Source organism: Opisthocomus hoazin, chromosome 4 (genome assembly GCF_030867145.1).
Source record: "Opisthocomus hoazin isolate bOpiHoa1 chromosome 4, bOpiHoa1.hap1, whole genome shotgun sequence".
In the NCBI taxonomy this organism is placed as follows: Eukaryota; Metazoa; Chordata; class Aves; order Opisthocomiformes; family Opisthocomidae; genus Opisthocomus; species Opisthocomus hoazin.
The window spans coordinates 23,659,748-23,673,303 of NC_134417.1; the positions used below are offsets into that span (position 1 = coordinate 23,659,748).

At 52.0% G+C, this 13,556-nt stretch overlaps 1 protein-coding gene across 1 annotated transcript; it reads left to right on the forward strand.

Annotated features, from left to right (window-relative positions):
• The first annotated feature begins 288 nt into the window (after window positions 1-288).
• SLC2A2 (solute carrier family 2 member 2) lies at window positions 289-13,556 on the forward strand. Its single transcript, XM_009940021.2, has 11 exons — window positions 289-1,482; window positions 2,151-2,246; window positions 2,794-3,068; window positions 3,577-3,701; window positions 4,474-4,589; window positions 5,789-5,951; window positions 6,744-6,931; window positions 8,037-8,141; window positions 9,940-10,041; window positions 10,926-11,129; window positions 11,337-13,556. The coding sequence occupies exons 1-11, from the start codon at window positions 1,450-1,452 to the stop codon at window positions 11,526-11,528; spliced, it is 1,599 nt and encodes a 532-aa protein (XP_009938323.1). The 5' UTR covers window positions 289-1,449; the 3' UTR covers window positions 11,529-13,556.

Consider the following 13,556-nt stretch of genomic DNA (forward strand, 5'->3'; position numbering starts at 1 on the left):
AAAGGAATGGTGCTGGTAAATGCCTGGGTATCCACGCACAGCGAGCAAACAAACGCGCTGGGCAAAGATCTTGCCTGGAAGGACAAATATTGGGGGAAAAACTCACAAAGCTCGGCCTCGGGGCCCTCCCCCTTGCAGCTCCACCAGCCCACGGGGAATGCAGGTGCTGTGGCTGGAATCAATGCCTGCACTAATGCAATGAACTTTCCTCCTCCAGTTAAAGTTTTACTTTGCTGGAGAAGACCAGTGCAAAGATTAGTGGTCTTGCGCTCATCTTTTTTTTCCTCTTCCTCTTCCACCGTAGAAAGTACATTTTGTGCCCATGTGACGTCTGCCTGACTGAGAGCATCATCCAAAGCATCTGAAACTTGGCTGCCGGACTCATCAGGGGTTCATCTGGAAGGTAACGGCATTAATCAGCACTAATCACCTCCTCGGCCGACTCAGACTTTGGCATGTCAGCTACGGATGCTTCCACCCGCCCTGGCACTGCAGCTCCGCTCGCCAATGATGCCAAGGACAGCAAAGCGGAGCCGGAGCGGGACCAGTACAGACCAGCTCTCGCAGGTGCGCGAAGTCCAGCCCTAGCGAGGGAGCCAAGCCAAAGGGCCGCGACACTGGGGAGCCCCAGCTGGCACCGGCAATATCTGACAGCGCGGCGATGGGCTGGTGGGGCTGAAAGGCTCCGCTCACGCCGTTACGGGCTTTTTAATGAAAACGTCTGTTACGGTCATGTTCTGGGTAATCCTGCCATGTTCCACCTCCACAGACACGTCCAGGACGCATGCGTGCAGGTGCGTGCTCGCCTCGCAGCCGCGGGTGAGGGGGCTGCGTGCGTGCAGGTATGTACGTACGTACAGAGAGAGACCTGTGTCAATACACGTTTGGCTGTCTATGTTATATACTACACACGTAAATATATTTTAAAGCAGGTGCCAAGTGCTAAATAAAACACTCTTAGTCATTTTCTAGCTCCTTTGCTACGCATGCCAGAAAGGTTTCTTCTTGCTAACTCAGCGAGGTTTGTCATTTAGCACATCGACCCAGCACAGAGGCCAAGAAAGGTGCTGAACGTCTCAAAACGGGCTCTAGCGTGTCCCCGGCGCTTCACACGGCGGACTGCTCGACTGCGGGACAGCCCCAAAGCTGCCATTCAGCTGGATCGTCGGAACTTCCCAGGGCCGCTCGGTGTCTTTGCGGGTCCCCCCGCATTTCGTTTGTCCCCCCGGACAGAGGGATTGGTAGTGGCCACGTAACGCGTGGAGGGCTTGGGTTTCTCATTAACTCCAGAGCTGATATAGTCCCATCTCTTGGCGCAGCAGGCAGTTTTGCTGATCCCTCTTGCCTCCATTCCAGCCCTGCTGTCCCCCCTTCCCTGCCCCAGCTCCCACCTCGCTCCGCAGCCCAGCACTGTGACGGCTCCCGGGAGGACAGTGGAGGAGCCACAGGATGGACAAGAAAAGCAAAATGCAGGCAGAGAAGGTAACTGTGGCTCGGTGGTATTTTTGCACTAGAATTTCTGCGGGAACCCAGCACTGAGCAATGGTATTTATGGCTTGCCAAGACCAAAACCACCACCACCAACAACAAAATCAGCTCCCCTAATTAATTGCTCTTTGATATCTGCATACTGAGTGCAGGAGCAAAGGGGTCAAGGGGTTATTTTTTTATTTTTAAGAGCTCCATCAGCTCACCAGACAATTTTAACTGTGATGGAAGGAAATAATACTTGAAACAGCACTTCTGAAAACCACGTTTTTTCCTAGCTGTGCTGCTTCAGCGGCAGTGCTGCCGTGCCTGGGGATGGGGCAGGGCACGTTGCTGCTGCTGCCTGTGCTGCCGTGCCGAAACCCCTCTCGTCGTGAGCACCGGGGCAAGGATGGGCAGCGCAGCGGGCAGAGCCCCGGCACAGATGCTCTTTGCCGGGCAACGCTGCTCTGCCCTGGGGGCCTGACCCTGCCCGCCCAGGGGCCTTCTCTTCTCCTTCGGAGCTTGTCACAGCACCCGTGCTGCCGCAGCAGCATCCTTGGGTGCTGCCGTCCCGGCCGGCCAGGGAGCAGGGTCCCTTGGGACAGGGATGGGGCGCAGCCCCCCACGTTTGGGCAGGGCTAGGACAGCAGGGTGAGGCTGTTCTCTGCTTCGTCCCCCAGCACCTCACGGGAACGCTGATCCTCTCCGTCTTCACCGCGGTGTTGGGCTTCTTCCAGTATGGCTACAGCCTGGGCGTCATTAACGCCCCCCAGAAGGTAAGCCGAGCCCCCCGAGCCATGCATGGCCAAGGGACGAGGGCTTCAGGGCAGCCAGGGCTGGTTTTGTCCCCTGCAGAAGCCCCCAGGAGGGCTCTGTCCCTTCCCCAGCCGCTATCTCCCGCAGCACAAAGCCCCCACGATAACGCAGCGGGGTGAGATGACAGCAAGGACCCCCCCGCTGCCACCCCGCATCCCCCCAGAGAAAGGAGCGGGGGTCCACACGCCGTGGTGCTGTCCCCACTGCAACGCGGTCCCTGTGCCCAGACCGAGGGACGGCACCTCCCCGCGGGTGCCAAATCTGGACACCACGCTCACCCCGTCCCCGGGAGGTGGCGTTGGAAGAGGGGGGGATGCTCCGTGCCTGCCCTCGCGGTCCCTCCCCGCTGGGGTCCAGGCGCTGGGGAACTGTGGGGGCCCCCAAGATTTCACCCCTGCGGAGCCTGTGAGGAAAAGCTTTTCCTGGGGCAGAAAAAAATCCCCATACCAGGGGTTGAGGTGGTTATAGATTTGAGCCGACAGCGTTTTTCCTCTTTGCCCATCATAGGTGATAGAAGCCCACTATGGGCGTGTGCTGGGCATTGCCCCCCTGGACAGACATGCCACCAACGCCTCTGGGGAGGCTGTCACCGTCACCATCCCCAGCACGGAGCCCTGGGGCAGCACCGAGGGCACGCTCGCGCCTCCGGGCAACACCGGCGAGGACCTGGCCACCTCCTTGCACATCCTCACCATGTACTGGTCCCTCTCCGTCTCCGTGTTTGCCGTCGGCGGCATGGTCTCCTCCTTCACCGTGGGGTGGATCGGCGACCGGCTGGGGAGGTGAGAGGACCTTGTGTGCCATGACTCGCGTGTCACAGACCAAGCCTTCTTGGTTTTTTTCTTCTAGAACCCTTTCCTCTCTGTAGAAATACAATTTGTGTTATTTTCCCCAATTTAATGAAAAAAACCCCCTCAAACCTCCAAAACAGGTTCCAACCATCACAAAGGTCTGGTTTATTAAAATCTTCAATTATAAATCAGATGTTTTATTGCAACTTTTAGCACTTCAGGCGAGAAGCTGACGAGCAGCCTTGATTAACTTCCAAATTCCCCCCTTTCTTTCCACAGCAAAAGGGAGAGGAGGGCATCTGAGCAGCGTTTGCACAGGATGTATAGGACTCATTTAGCTACTCTGATTGCACCCCTGCCTCACATTTTTCAGTGCCTACGATTGTTATTTTTCCCCCTGTAGTGCTGATTAAGTCACTTAATTGCTCTGATTGTATGTCGTGATGGCTGCTTGGCTGCAAGAGGTGCCAGAACGAGCTGTGCTGCTGGTGCCTTGCAGGGTGAAAGCCATGCTGGTGGTAAACGTCCTCTCCATCGCTGGGAACCTCCTGATGGGGCTGGCGAAATTCGGGCCGTCTCACATGCTCATCATCGCCGGGAGAGCAGTCACGGGGCTGTACTGCGGTAAGGGCAGGCAGGGTCATCTGCCCCTCAGCAGGGTGCTGGGTGCTGCATCGCTCCAGGGCTGCGGTTAAGAGCTGCTTATATTTTTTAATCTTTTTTTTTAGTTCAGAAGGAGTTTCACAGGTGGGAGTTTCCCTTTTCTCCCTGTGTCTGTCCTTCTTGATTCAGGATCTTTCCCTGAAGCATTGGGGTTAGCTCCATCATGAAACCTGTTTATTGTGCGTATCCTAGAAAGGAGTGAGTCCCTTTTCTCTATCTTACGGCTCGAACTTGCTGGTGGCTGTTGTAACAGTGTTTTTAGCCATGCTGTTTGGCAGGTTCCCGAGACAACAGTGCTATCTAGCAGGTAGTACAGGAGGACTATAGGTAGCAAGGATAAGACAGAGGGCAAATAACATAGAATTACATTAGAATTAGCTTAGAAATAACAGCTTATTATCCCTGGTACTGGTATGCAAATACAATACTCGGCTCTGAAGGTTCAAGGCAGGTTTTAAGAAAGCTCTTTGCTCTGTGATAACTTCTCCCAGCAGACGATCTCTGCTCCATGCTCCTATGTGTACGTTCGAGTGTAAAGGCTTCCCGGCTGGGGGCTCTGAATCTGGGGATATCCGAGCACCTCCGCAGAGTGCCGGCGGTTCCCAGCCAGGCACGAGGGGCTTAGTGGGATGTAGCAGACAGGCTTTATCCTCCTTTCCCATTTGGGAAATGATTTCTGCTGGCTGCTAAGCTGTGGTCTAGAAGAGGTGACGGCTGTGTGTGCTCGGTGCAGGGCTCTCCTCCGGACTCGTGCCCATGTACGTCAGCGAGGTCTCTCCCACGGCCCTTCGAGGAGCGCTGGGGACATTGCACCAGCTTGCGATCGTCACGGGTATTCTCATCAGCCAGGTAAGAATGACAGTGTACGAGTCAGGAGAGGGTATTTCAGAGATTAGAGATACCCCAGTGATATAGTGGGGCATCGCTCATTATTCCACCCCAAAAATGAAGGAGAGCGGGAAGCAATCTGCTCTAATGGGTTTAAACTCCTTTGTGTCAGAGGTGTCCTTAGCAAAGATGATTTCTCATGAAATAAGAAGTACTTCTGCAAACAACTTCTTCCCTCCCCTATAAAGGTTTTGTACACATCTCATCAGTCAGGCTGGATCCTGAACACGAGATCCTTCACATTCAGGTACTCAAAAATAGCTTCGTCAGAGAAATAGGGAGCCCAACGTTCCTGTCAGTGTTACCCACCATGGCAGGCATCCCAGCTAAGTGAAAGGCTGGCACATAAATGTACTGAGAACCAACACATCCAGAAAAACTTTGTGTAACCACAAAATTAATCTAATCTGACTCAGCCAAAGACTGTGTAAAGTCCATGGGGGAAAAAAAGCTTGCAAGGTGGGTCCTGCCTGCTTCTCTGGCTGCAGGAACATAAAAAATGATTTACAAATTGTGGAAGCAAAAAGGTTGCAAGTACTCACAACCCCTCTGGAGCGCCTTTCTCAATGCCATAACCAAACACTGAAGCAAAGCTCCCATTAGCCCATTTGCTGAGCCTCACGCCGTGCTGCGGCCCCGGTGATCAGACTGTGCTGGTTAGGGGCCAGGCAGCTGGGGCGTCCCACGCTGCGGGGACCTCCACCCAAGCTCTGCACCTTTGTGGAGCTGCTTAGGACACATACACCCATAAAAACCCATACCCTAAAGACCCAGGACACCAAGGTCTGAGGAGAAAACACTTCATCAGCATGTATGTATTTGCTGAGCTGCTTAACACAGTGGTTCTGGCCAGGCACAGGCCTCCTGCCACTGGCACGTCCCAAGGAGGACCGAGTCACCCCGGGGTGGGGAACAGGCTGGCTGAGGTTTGTCCCACAGCACCTGTAAGCCAAAGTATTGCTCATGACATTTTACGCCATCTGTTCGTTCCCTCCTTGTAAATGCACATCATAACCAAAGAAATCAAATTGTTAGAACTGAGAATTGGCATTTGATTCTAGTTTTCTTCCTGGTTGTCACCTCGTAACGCCATAGCGGTCAATTGCTTTCTTTTCCTAGGGTGTGACCTCAGCCATTCACACATGCCTCCATCATTCCAGGTCCTCGGACTTGACTTTCTCCTGGGCAACGACGAGATGTGGCCCCTGCTCCTCGGTCTGTCCGGTGTGGCTGCCCTCCTGCAGTTCTTCCTGCTCTTACTGTGCCCCGAGAGCCCCCGATACCTTTACATCAAACTGGGGAAGGTGGAAGAAGCTAAAAAAAGTAAGGCACACATTCTGGGCTTGTCTGGAGCTGTTTTTACACTATACATAGGATCAGACAGCTGAGGGCTCACACGTCTAACTGGATATAGTTGCTCCATCCTCCAGAGCACATTTGCAGGCGGGATTTTGGGCACTTGCATAGAGTCACTGACTAAGGCACGCTTGCTTATATATCGCTGTGGGTAGTGTGAGCCTTAGCGTGCCGCTCCTTTCTATCAGAGAGATCACATCCAGCAGATGCCACCCCCAAAGCCCCCTTCTATTGGAAGGGATTTCAAACAGGTGTAAAAATTACATTTTCTGGGGGACAGCTGATCTCTCTATCCTTGGTGATATTTGCAGCTACACAGCAAATCCACAGTGCTTACTACAATCACTTATACATCTGGCAGCGTGGCCCTTCTCAGCTGGTTCCAGCCATCTCTGCAAAGAGTAAGAGCAGTCCATGGTAGGACACAGCTGAAACTGAGATAAGAAGCTCTGAGCTGCTGAAGTATAAATTAGCTCTGGACCAGAAACTATTTAGACACATTTACGTGGGACTAATAAGCATTGGTGAGGGATGGGGCTCAAGTGTGGTGTCTCAAAGCTTTCACAGAACTAATGTGCTGCTGCCCCTTGCCAACCAGACGCACGTTTGGGGCTTGATGTGCCATAGGAGTCCTCAGAGCTAGAGGACACTGCTGTCCATGTGGTTGGCTTACCCTGAGTTTTCGCTAGAGAGATTCTTGTCCTTACTCTACCGCTTATCTACCACTGAAAATAAAACGTCAAGCTTTTTTTTCTTAAGGTTTGAAAAGGCTCAGAGGAAACTGTGACCCAATGAAAGAGATTGCTGAGATGGAAAAGGAAAAGCAAGAAGCTGCTAGTGAAAAGAAAGTCTCCATAAGGCAGCTTTTCACCTCTTCAAAGTACAGGCAGGCTGTCATTGTGGCCCTGATGGTGCAGATATCTCAGCAGTTCTCAGGAATCAATGCGGTGAGTCTCCCGAAAATATATGCCTTTAAAGGAATCCATGCTGAGAACAAAAAGACAATGCTGGCTCCGACCGAGCCATGTAGGGGTGAAGAGAAGGCCTTCCCATGACTGCAGTAGGCTCCTCGGCCACCACCATTGGTGTGAAGGTGGACCTCACTGCCAAGCCGGGCTGTGGGAGGGCAGGAGGGGAGAAGGGTGCAAGGGAGCTCAGCACAAAACCAGCTGGCACAGCAGATCCACGCTGAGCTCTGCCGTGACCCTCCTCATACCTGAGTTCGTCAGCAGTTAGTTCTCTTTAATGAGTGCCTGTTCAGCCCAGGAACCACATTATCACTGTCTTCTAGCTATTTTTAGCTAAACAGTTTTTGCAGCACCTCCTGGGATACCAGAAATCACCATTTTACACCCAGGTGCGTGGAGCCTCCTTTTCAAAACCAGCTAAGACTCACATTTTTGAGAGCCTGATGGCAACTCTACAAAGGTTGGCCTTAGAGGCCTCTGTCCCACCAGCTTTTAAAACTCTAAGAGCATTTCCTCACGGCAAGGCAGAGCAGCACGCGGGGATGCCCAGCCTCGGGGGGCTGAGCCAGGGCTGAGCGGCCCCATGGAGCCCGGCTGCCCCGGCTCGATGGGGTGCCCAGCCCACCCACCAGCCGCAGGGTCAGCCACCCTTCTGCCTCCGGCCCTAAACTTCCCTGAGAGAGGAATCGCCTTATTCTGGGAAAGAAGGGAGAAACTTGAGTCATTCCAATGTAGCAAGAATATTGTAAAATGCATTTAAAACTCAGTCATATTAAGGTATTTGTCTCCAGCACTTGGGGCTGGTGATCTGGCTTTCAAGATTAAACACAGCACTACATGGAAAAAACAGTTTAAAATGTGCAAATGCAGTCATTCAGGAGGGGAATTTAAATGGGATTTTTAACTCTCTCAGGCTCCTTTGAAAGTTTCAGCTCTAATTATTACAAGACATTAAAAAGTTGAAAAACTAATCATAATTAAATTACTTCACATCTCAGCCAAGCAAGTACAACTCCCCCCTCAAGAGAACAAAACGTTCCACCAGTCCTGTTACCTAATCCTTCATCCTAATGTATTTTGATAGATCTTTTACTACTCTACAAACATTTTCGAGAGAGCTGGAATTGACCAACCAGTTTACGCAACCATTGGCGTTGGAGTGGTGAACACAGTCTTCACAGTTATCTCCGTAAGTAAATATTTCTGTCCCGGGCTACAAAAACATCTAAGGTACAATGTGGTTTTGAAACACGATTTTCATCCTGGAGCTGGGGCTGACCCTGCACACTTTACTCACGGGAAAAATAATTCCCTGGGCAAGTCTCATTTGAAAAATCAAGCCCTGAAATACAACCCGTTGCTATCAAACGGCACTGCTAAATGCCTCCTGAGTGACAGCTGCATCACCCTGTTCAGGGAAGCTCTGGTAGCTCAGCATTTCCCCCAAAATAACAGCTGCCTTCGGTCCTGCTCCCTCGGGGAGCAGGCAGATTGGGGTTGTGATGGGGAAGCCAGCAGCTCACAATCTCCTTCTTACCTGTTATCTTTCAAATTGTTTTCTGTATGTACATAGCACCTGCATGAGCGATATTCAAAGGCTATTCCACAGTAATAAAAGCAATCTAGCACCTATTCTCATCGTATCTGTGCAGTGCTCTGCAGCAATAAAAGAATGGTTCCATTTTCGCAGCCTTTCCCTCCGTTTGTCTCTCTCCTGAGAGTATTAACATGATTCCAATCAGCAGGCAATTATTTTTTAATGTGGCCATTAATATAAGAGCAGGAAGCGCCAAGCCCGAACATTTCCCTCACGTGTCTAGTGAGACTCAGGGAGCAAAGGACTTCTACCCACCACGAAGCAGGACTAGCAAGGTAGAAATACACAGCTCTGAGAGGTCTTACTCCAGCGTGGATGAGATAGGAGGTCTTGGGATGAACCCACTTTAGAGGAAGTCCGTCATAGGTCCTGTACAGAGGAGAAACCATGATGTTTACTGTGAAACGAAGCACAGCCACGTAGGGCTCGAAGAGGTCTCCCTCCAGCTTGGAGGGTCTTCTGCAGTTCGATCTCTGCCCCAGGGCTGTGGTATTTGCAGCCTGGGGCATTTGCTCTTTGCTTCTTTTGGCCAAGAGCACTTAAAAATTACCTGCGTCTGTCAATAAATGATGGACCCCGATCAAAAGGCAGGAGCACCGATGGCCAGGCGGACCTTGGCAAGGGAAGAAAGGAGCGCAGAGGCTCACCCTCTGCAACTTCACGAGTGAGGATGATGAACTGTCTCCGGCAAAAGAGACGGTCTCCTGGAAGCATAAATCATTTGCTGTAATGACAGGAAAGGTTGAGCTGATGGCCAAAGGTGTCCTTTCAAGCCGAGGGGAAGGAGCAGGCAGCCTCAGAGGCTAGTGCACGGTATCTCAGAGCAGGCCAGATGTGGAGTTACCTACATCTCCCCATTGGGTGAAGTGATTGGTACAGACTCACATGTTGCAAGGTGGGTGAGACGACTGGAGTCCACCAAGAGGAGCTGAGAAAGAACAAGCTAAGCCTTGGGGCTACCAGGAAAGCAAAAAGAATCTGGGAGCCATTGAAGGAAAAATCCTGACTGCAGCTGCTACACAACTATCCCTGCCCTAGGACAGGCAAGGTGCGACAGCCCGTGATGTGACTTGAATCATGCTACATTTTGAAGGCTGCTTCCAAACTGATGCAGACCTAGTAAGTTTCTTCCTGAAAAAAAAATAAAAGAGAGAGAAAAAAAAGTCCATACTCAGCAATACATGTGTACGAGTGGTGGGAAATCCTGAGAGCTTAGAAATGCATGAGCTCTAAGTACACGTGGTTTTGCCTTGCCCTTGGCAGGGTGGCTGCTCAGTCTGGCTCCCTAACAGCCACCGGCAGAGTTTTTGACACTTGGAAACCAGCACACCAATCTCTACCACGAGAGCTAAAACATCAGGAGACTGAGCTGCTGTACGTGTTTCCACAGGTCTTTCTGGTGGAGAAGGCGGGCAGGCGGTCCCTCTTCCTGGCTGGTTTGATGGGCATGTTAATAAGCGCTGTGGCCATGACAGTTGGACTTGTGCTCCTGGTAAGGATTTCTCTCCGTTTTTTCTCTGTGATTTGCAAACAAGAAAACAGACCACCCTTTAAACTGAATGTTTGGCATTTTCATCTCCAAGAAGGTCATAAAACATTTGTCCTTAGAAGGGACAGTTCAAAGTGGCCATAGCTGGAGCCATCTCTGCTTACAGCAGTGCCTGAGGATGCTGCACTCTTTGGCCCCTGCAATACCCCAATGCTGCTAGAAAGGACGTGCGTCCCCTGTCCCCTCCCTGAGCCCGCTGACAACCTCAGCTCCTCACACAGCAACTGCACCGTTCCCGCAGCATAATCCCACGTCTGCTAAGAAAACCCAGGGCATATCTCCGTGTGCAAGTACTGTGTGCCCTAAAACCTCAACCTGTGTCTCCCTGGCTTGGTGCAGGGATGCCAGACTGGCATCTTGTCATTAAGAAAGCGACATATTATTCCTCCCAACTCCCACGAGAGGCGGCAGGCTGTGATACACAGGGCAGAACAGGCAGAGGATGGAGCCAGCCCCCATCAAAGTCAGTCCAAACCACTGGTACAAGCTCCTGTCAAGATATAAAATCAAATAAAGGTACTGAACACCCTGGTTATTAAAGGCAACACCATTTTGCCTCTTCCTGGCCATGCTGCAGGCAAGGAGAGGGCCCAAAGGTACCGCTGAGCTGATAGCTGTGAGCTCCTACATCCCTCTGCCAGCCGCAACGCTGGCACCACACACCCAGCCAGCACCCGGCACGAGAATTTAGAGCTGTAATTATGTATATCCAGTCTCCACTTGTCTGGATAGAAAGAAATTTCTGAAAAAGAAGCCTAATGAAAGTAATTAGCGATAATTAATGAGAGTCGTGTTGGGACTGTAACACTGAGCGCATCCTCTCGCAGAGCCAGTTTGCCTGGATGAGCTATGTCAGCATGGTCGCAATCTTCCTCTTCGTCATCTTCTTTGAAGTCGGGCCCGGGCCCATCCCCTGGTTTATCGTAGCTGAACTGTTCAGCCAAGGCCCGCGTCCCGCCGCCATCGCCATTGCCGGCTTCTGCAACTGGGCCTGCAACTTCATCGTGGGAATGTGTTTCCAGTACATAGCGGTAAGAAATCCTTATAAAACCGTACAGATAAATGACTGGCACAACCCCGCTGCTGGGCTCCTGAAGCGGCCCAGTGGGACGTGCACATGCCACCCAGACCTCCACCTCCAAGCCCCGCAGGGCACCCCAGCCGCCCAGGGTAGGAAGGGGAAGCCATCCCTGCGGTGCTGATGGTGGTGTCCCCTGTTCTCCCTTCCCCCGATGCAGGATCTGTGCGGATCGTACGTCTTTGTGATCTTCGCGGCTCTGCTTCTTCTCTTCTTTCTGTTCGCGTACTTCAAAGTACCGGAGACGAAAGGAAAGTCCTTCGAGGAGATCGCAGCTGTGTTCCGCCGCAAGAAGCTCCCAGCCAAAGCCATGACTGAGCTGGAAGACCTGCGAGGCAGCGAGGAGGCGTAGACATCATGACATACCCAGAAAGGAGGGACTGAGCATGGACCTCCTTCAGGTGCCGAAGGAAGAACGTTGGGCAAAAGTCTCATTTCACAAAACCCTTGCAGCTGGCAGACCAGGAGGACCCATCCGTCAGATGCCTTCTGTCTGCCGTGGCTCACACCTCCGAGCCGCAGGTGCTAACCTGGCGTTTTACTCTGAAACAGTCGGTACAACTGGGCTGCAGGAAGAGCCGGGGAAAGGATGGGAGGAATATGTTACGTGTGTGCGTCTCCATGCCCTACTGGGAGAGGCCGGTGGGACGATGATCTTACTAGCTGGCAAAGCATTACACTGAGCAGGGTCATCACGCAGCTGGAATGAAGGAAAGAGGGGTCGGGTGATGCTGTAGCCTCATGTTTTCACCTTTTTGTCCCATGCTTGCTGCTTCCCTCTGCTGAGCAATCTGATGCCTTGAGAAACCAACTTCTAGCGCAGCTGTGCCACCAGCACACAGCACTGACCACCCGAGGTGCTAAGGCAAACAGGCAGGGCAAACTCCCCCTTACTCTTGCCTGCGCAGAGGAAGGAGGTGGATCCCACCTGGACTGGTTGGGACGCACCTCGCTTGCTTTGCTGTCCATGCATTCTGGAGATGCTGCCCAATCTCAGAAGGATTTCTCGAGTCACATTTTTTAGGAGAATCTTAGAAACTCTGGCTGGGCGGATGTGCATTTTTTTTCTTTTGTTTCAGCCAGACTATTTACCGCCGCTTTCCTCCCTCCCTTATCCCTGCTGCAGCACAAGACACGGCACGGCATGTTGTTTAATGCCCCCAGGTCAGGAGCTGGGCGTCCCGCTGCCATCCCTCCCACCGCGTGATCACCGCCAGGTCACCTCCTCTCCCTGCTCCTCCTCCTCACCCGCCGGATCTGCCTTCCCTTCCTTTTGTACAGTGCTCCGACCCACAGGCTCCAGGTTCAGCCGAGGCCTCGGGCTCCCCGTACCGTGACAATTAATGATAACCTAACAGATAAATGGGTATCGCAGCGTTGGCTGGAAGGTGCCCCACGGATCCGGCCCTCGCGTTGCACCACTTATGGTTTTGCTGGCTGGACGTGCGTCAACCAAGCTAGCATGCAACAGGAGGTTGTGTTGTTTCTAGAACATATTTCTATGTGGCAAAATCAAACTGCACAGATTTTTTTTTCCTTTTGGGGGATATGTTGGAATCGTTGTCAAAGCCTGCTCTCTGTTTGCTTGATTTTTAAGATTTGCGTGTTCCTTGTTGTGCTACCGGGCCACTTTCTAGCAACTTTCTCAGGACAGAAACCCATTATTTATTTAGAGATGAAACACCAGCATTGCTCGGTCACTGCGAGCTGATCACGACTGCCAGTGAAACGGTGACCACAACGTAACAGGATGAACCACAACGAAAAGCGTGAACATAGATGGGAGAAGGAGGATCGTAGGCTGCTGCTGTGGGTTTGGTTTTAGGGAAGGTTCATGCTCCTTTCCAGGTGCCTGAAATTCTTTCCTTCGTAGACTTTACTCTCTTATTAAGACCCTAAAGCAAATTCTAGTCCCTTCCAACTGTCTGGAAGTGTAGCCACTGGGACAAGCCTCCGGCCCCGGCCTGTGCACTGAAGTGATGAGATTGCACCAAAGGCTTTCCTGGAGTGACTGCTGGGATTTAACTAAAGAACGGGGTCAGTACTGTTGTGTGCTGCAGCGGTGGGGACCTGGGCCTGACATGGGGCACGCAGGGCATGTGGGAACCAGGGCCCACGCTGCGGTGCGCAGAAGAGAGCAGCAGAGCTGGGGCGCAGGCTCTGGGTCGAACATTCAGAGTCCATGTGCTGCAAACAGGTCTCCCCAGGCAAGACTAGCATGGCAGGCTCAGAAGCTCTCCATGGTGTCCACTGCAATTAATTTAATATTATAACGGATTGTCTGAGTGGAAAAAAAAGAAAGAAAAAAAAAAAAAACCAGGTTCTTGCTTTCAGTAATGTTATCTGTCTGTTACATAAAAGTGACAATGAACAACGTCTA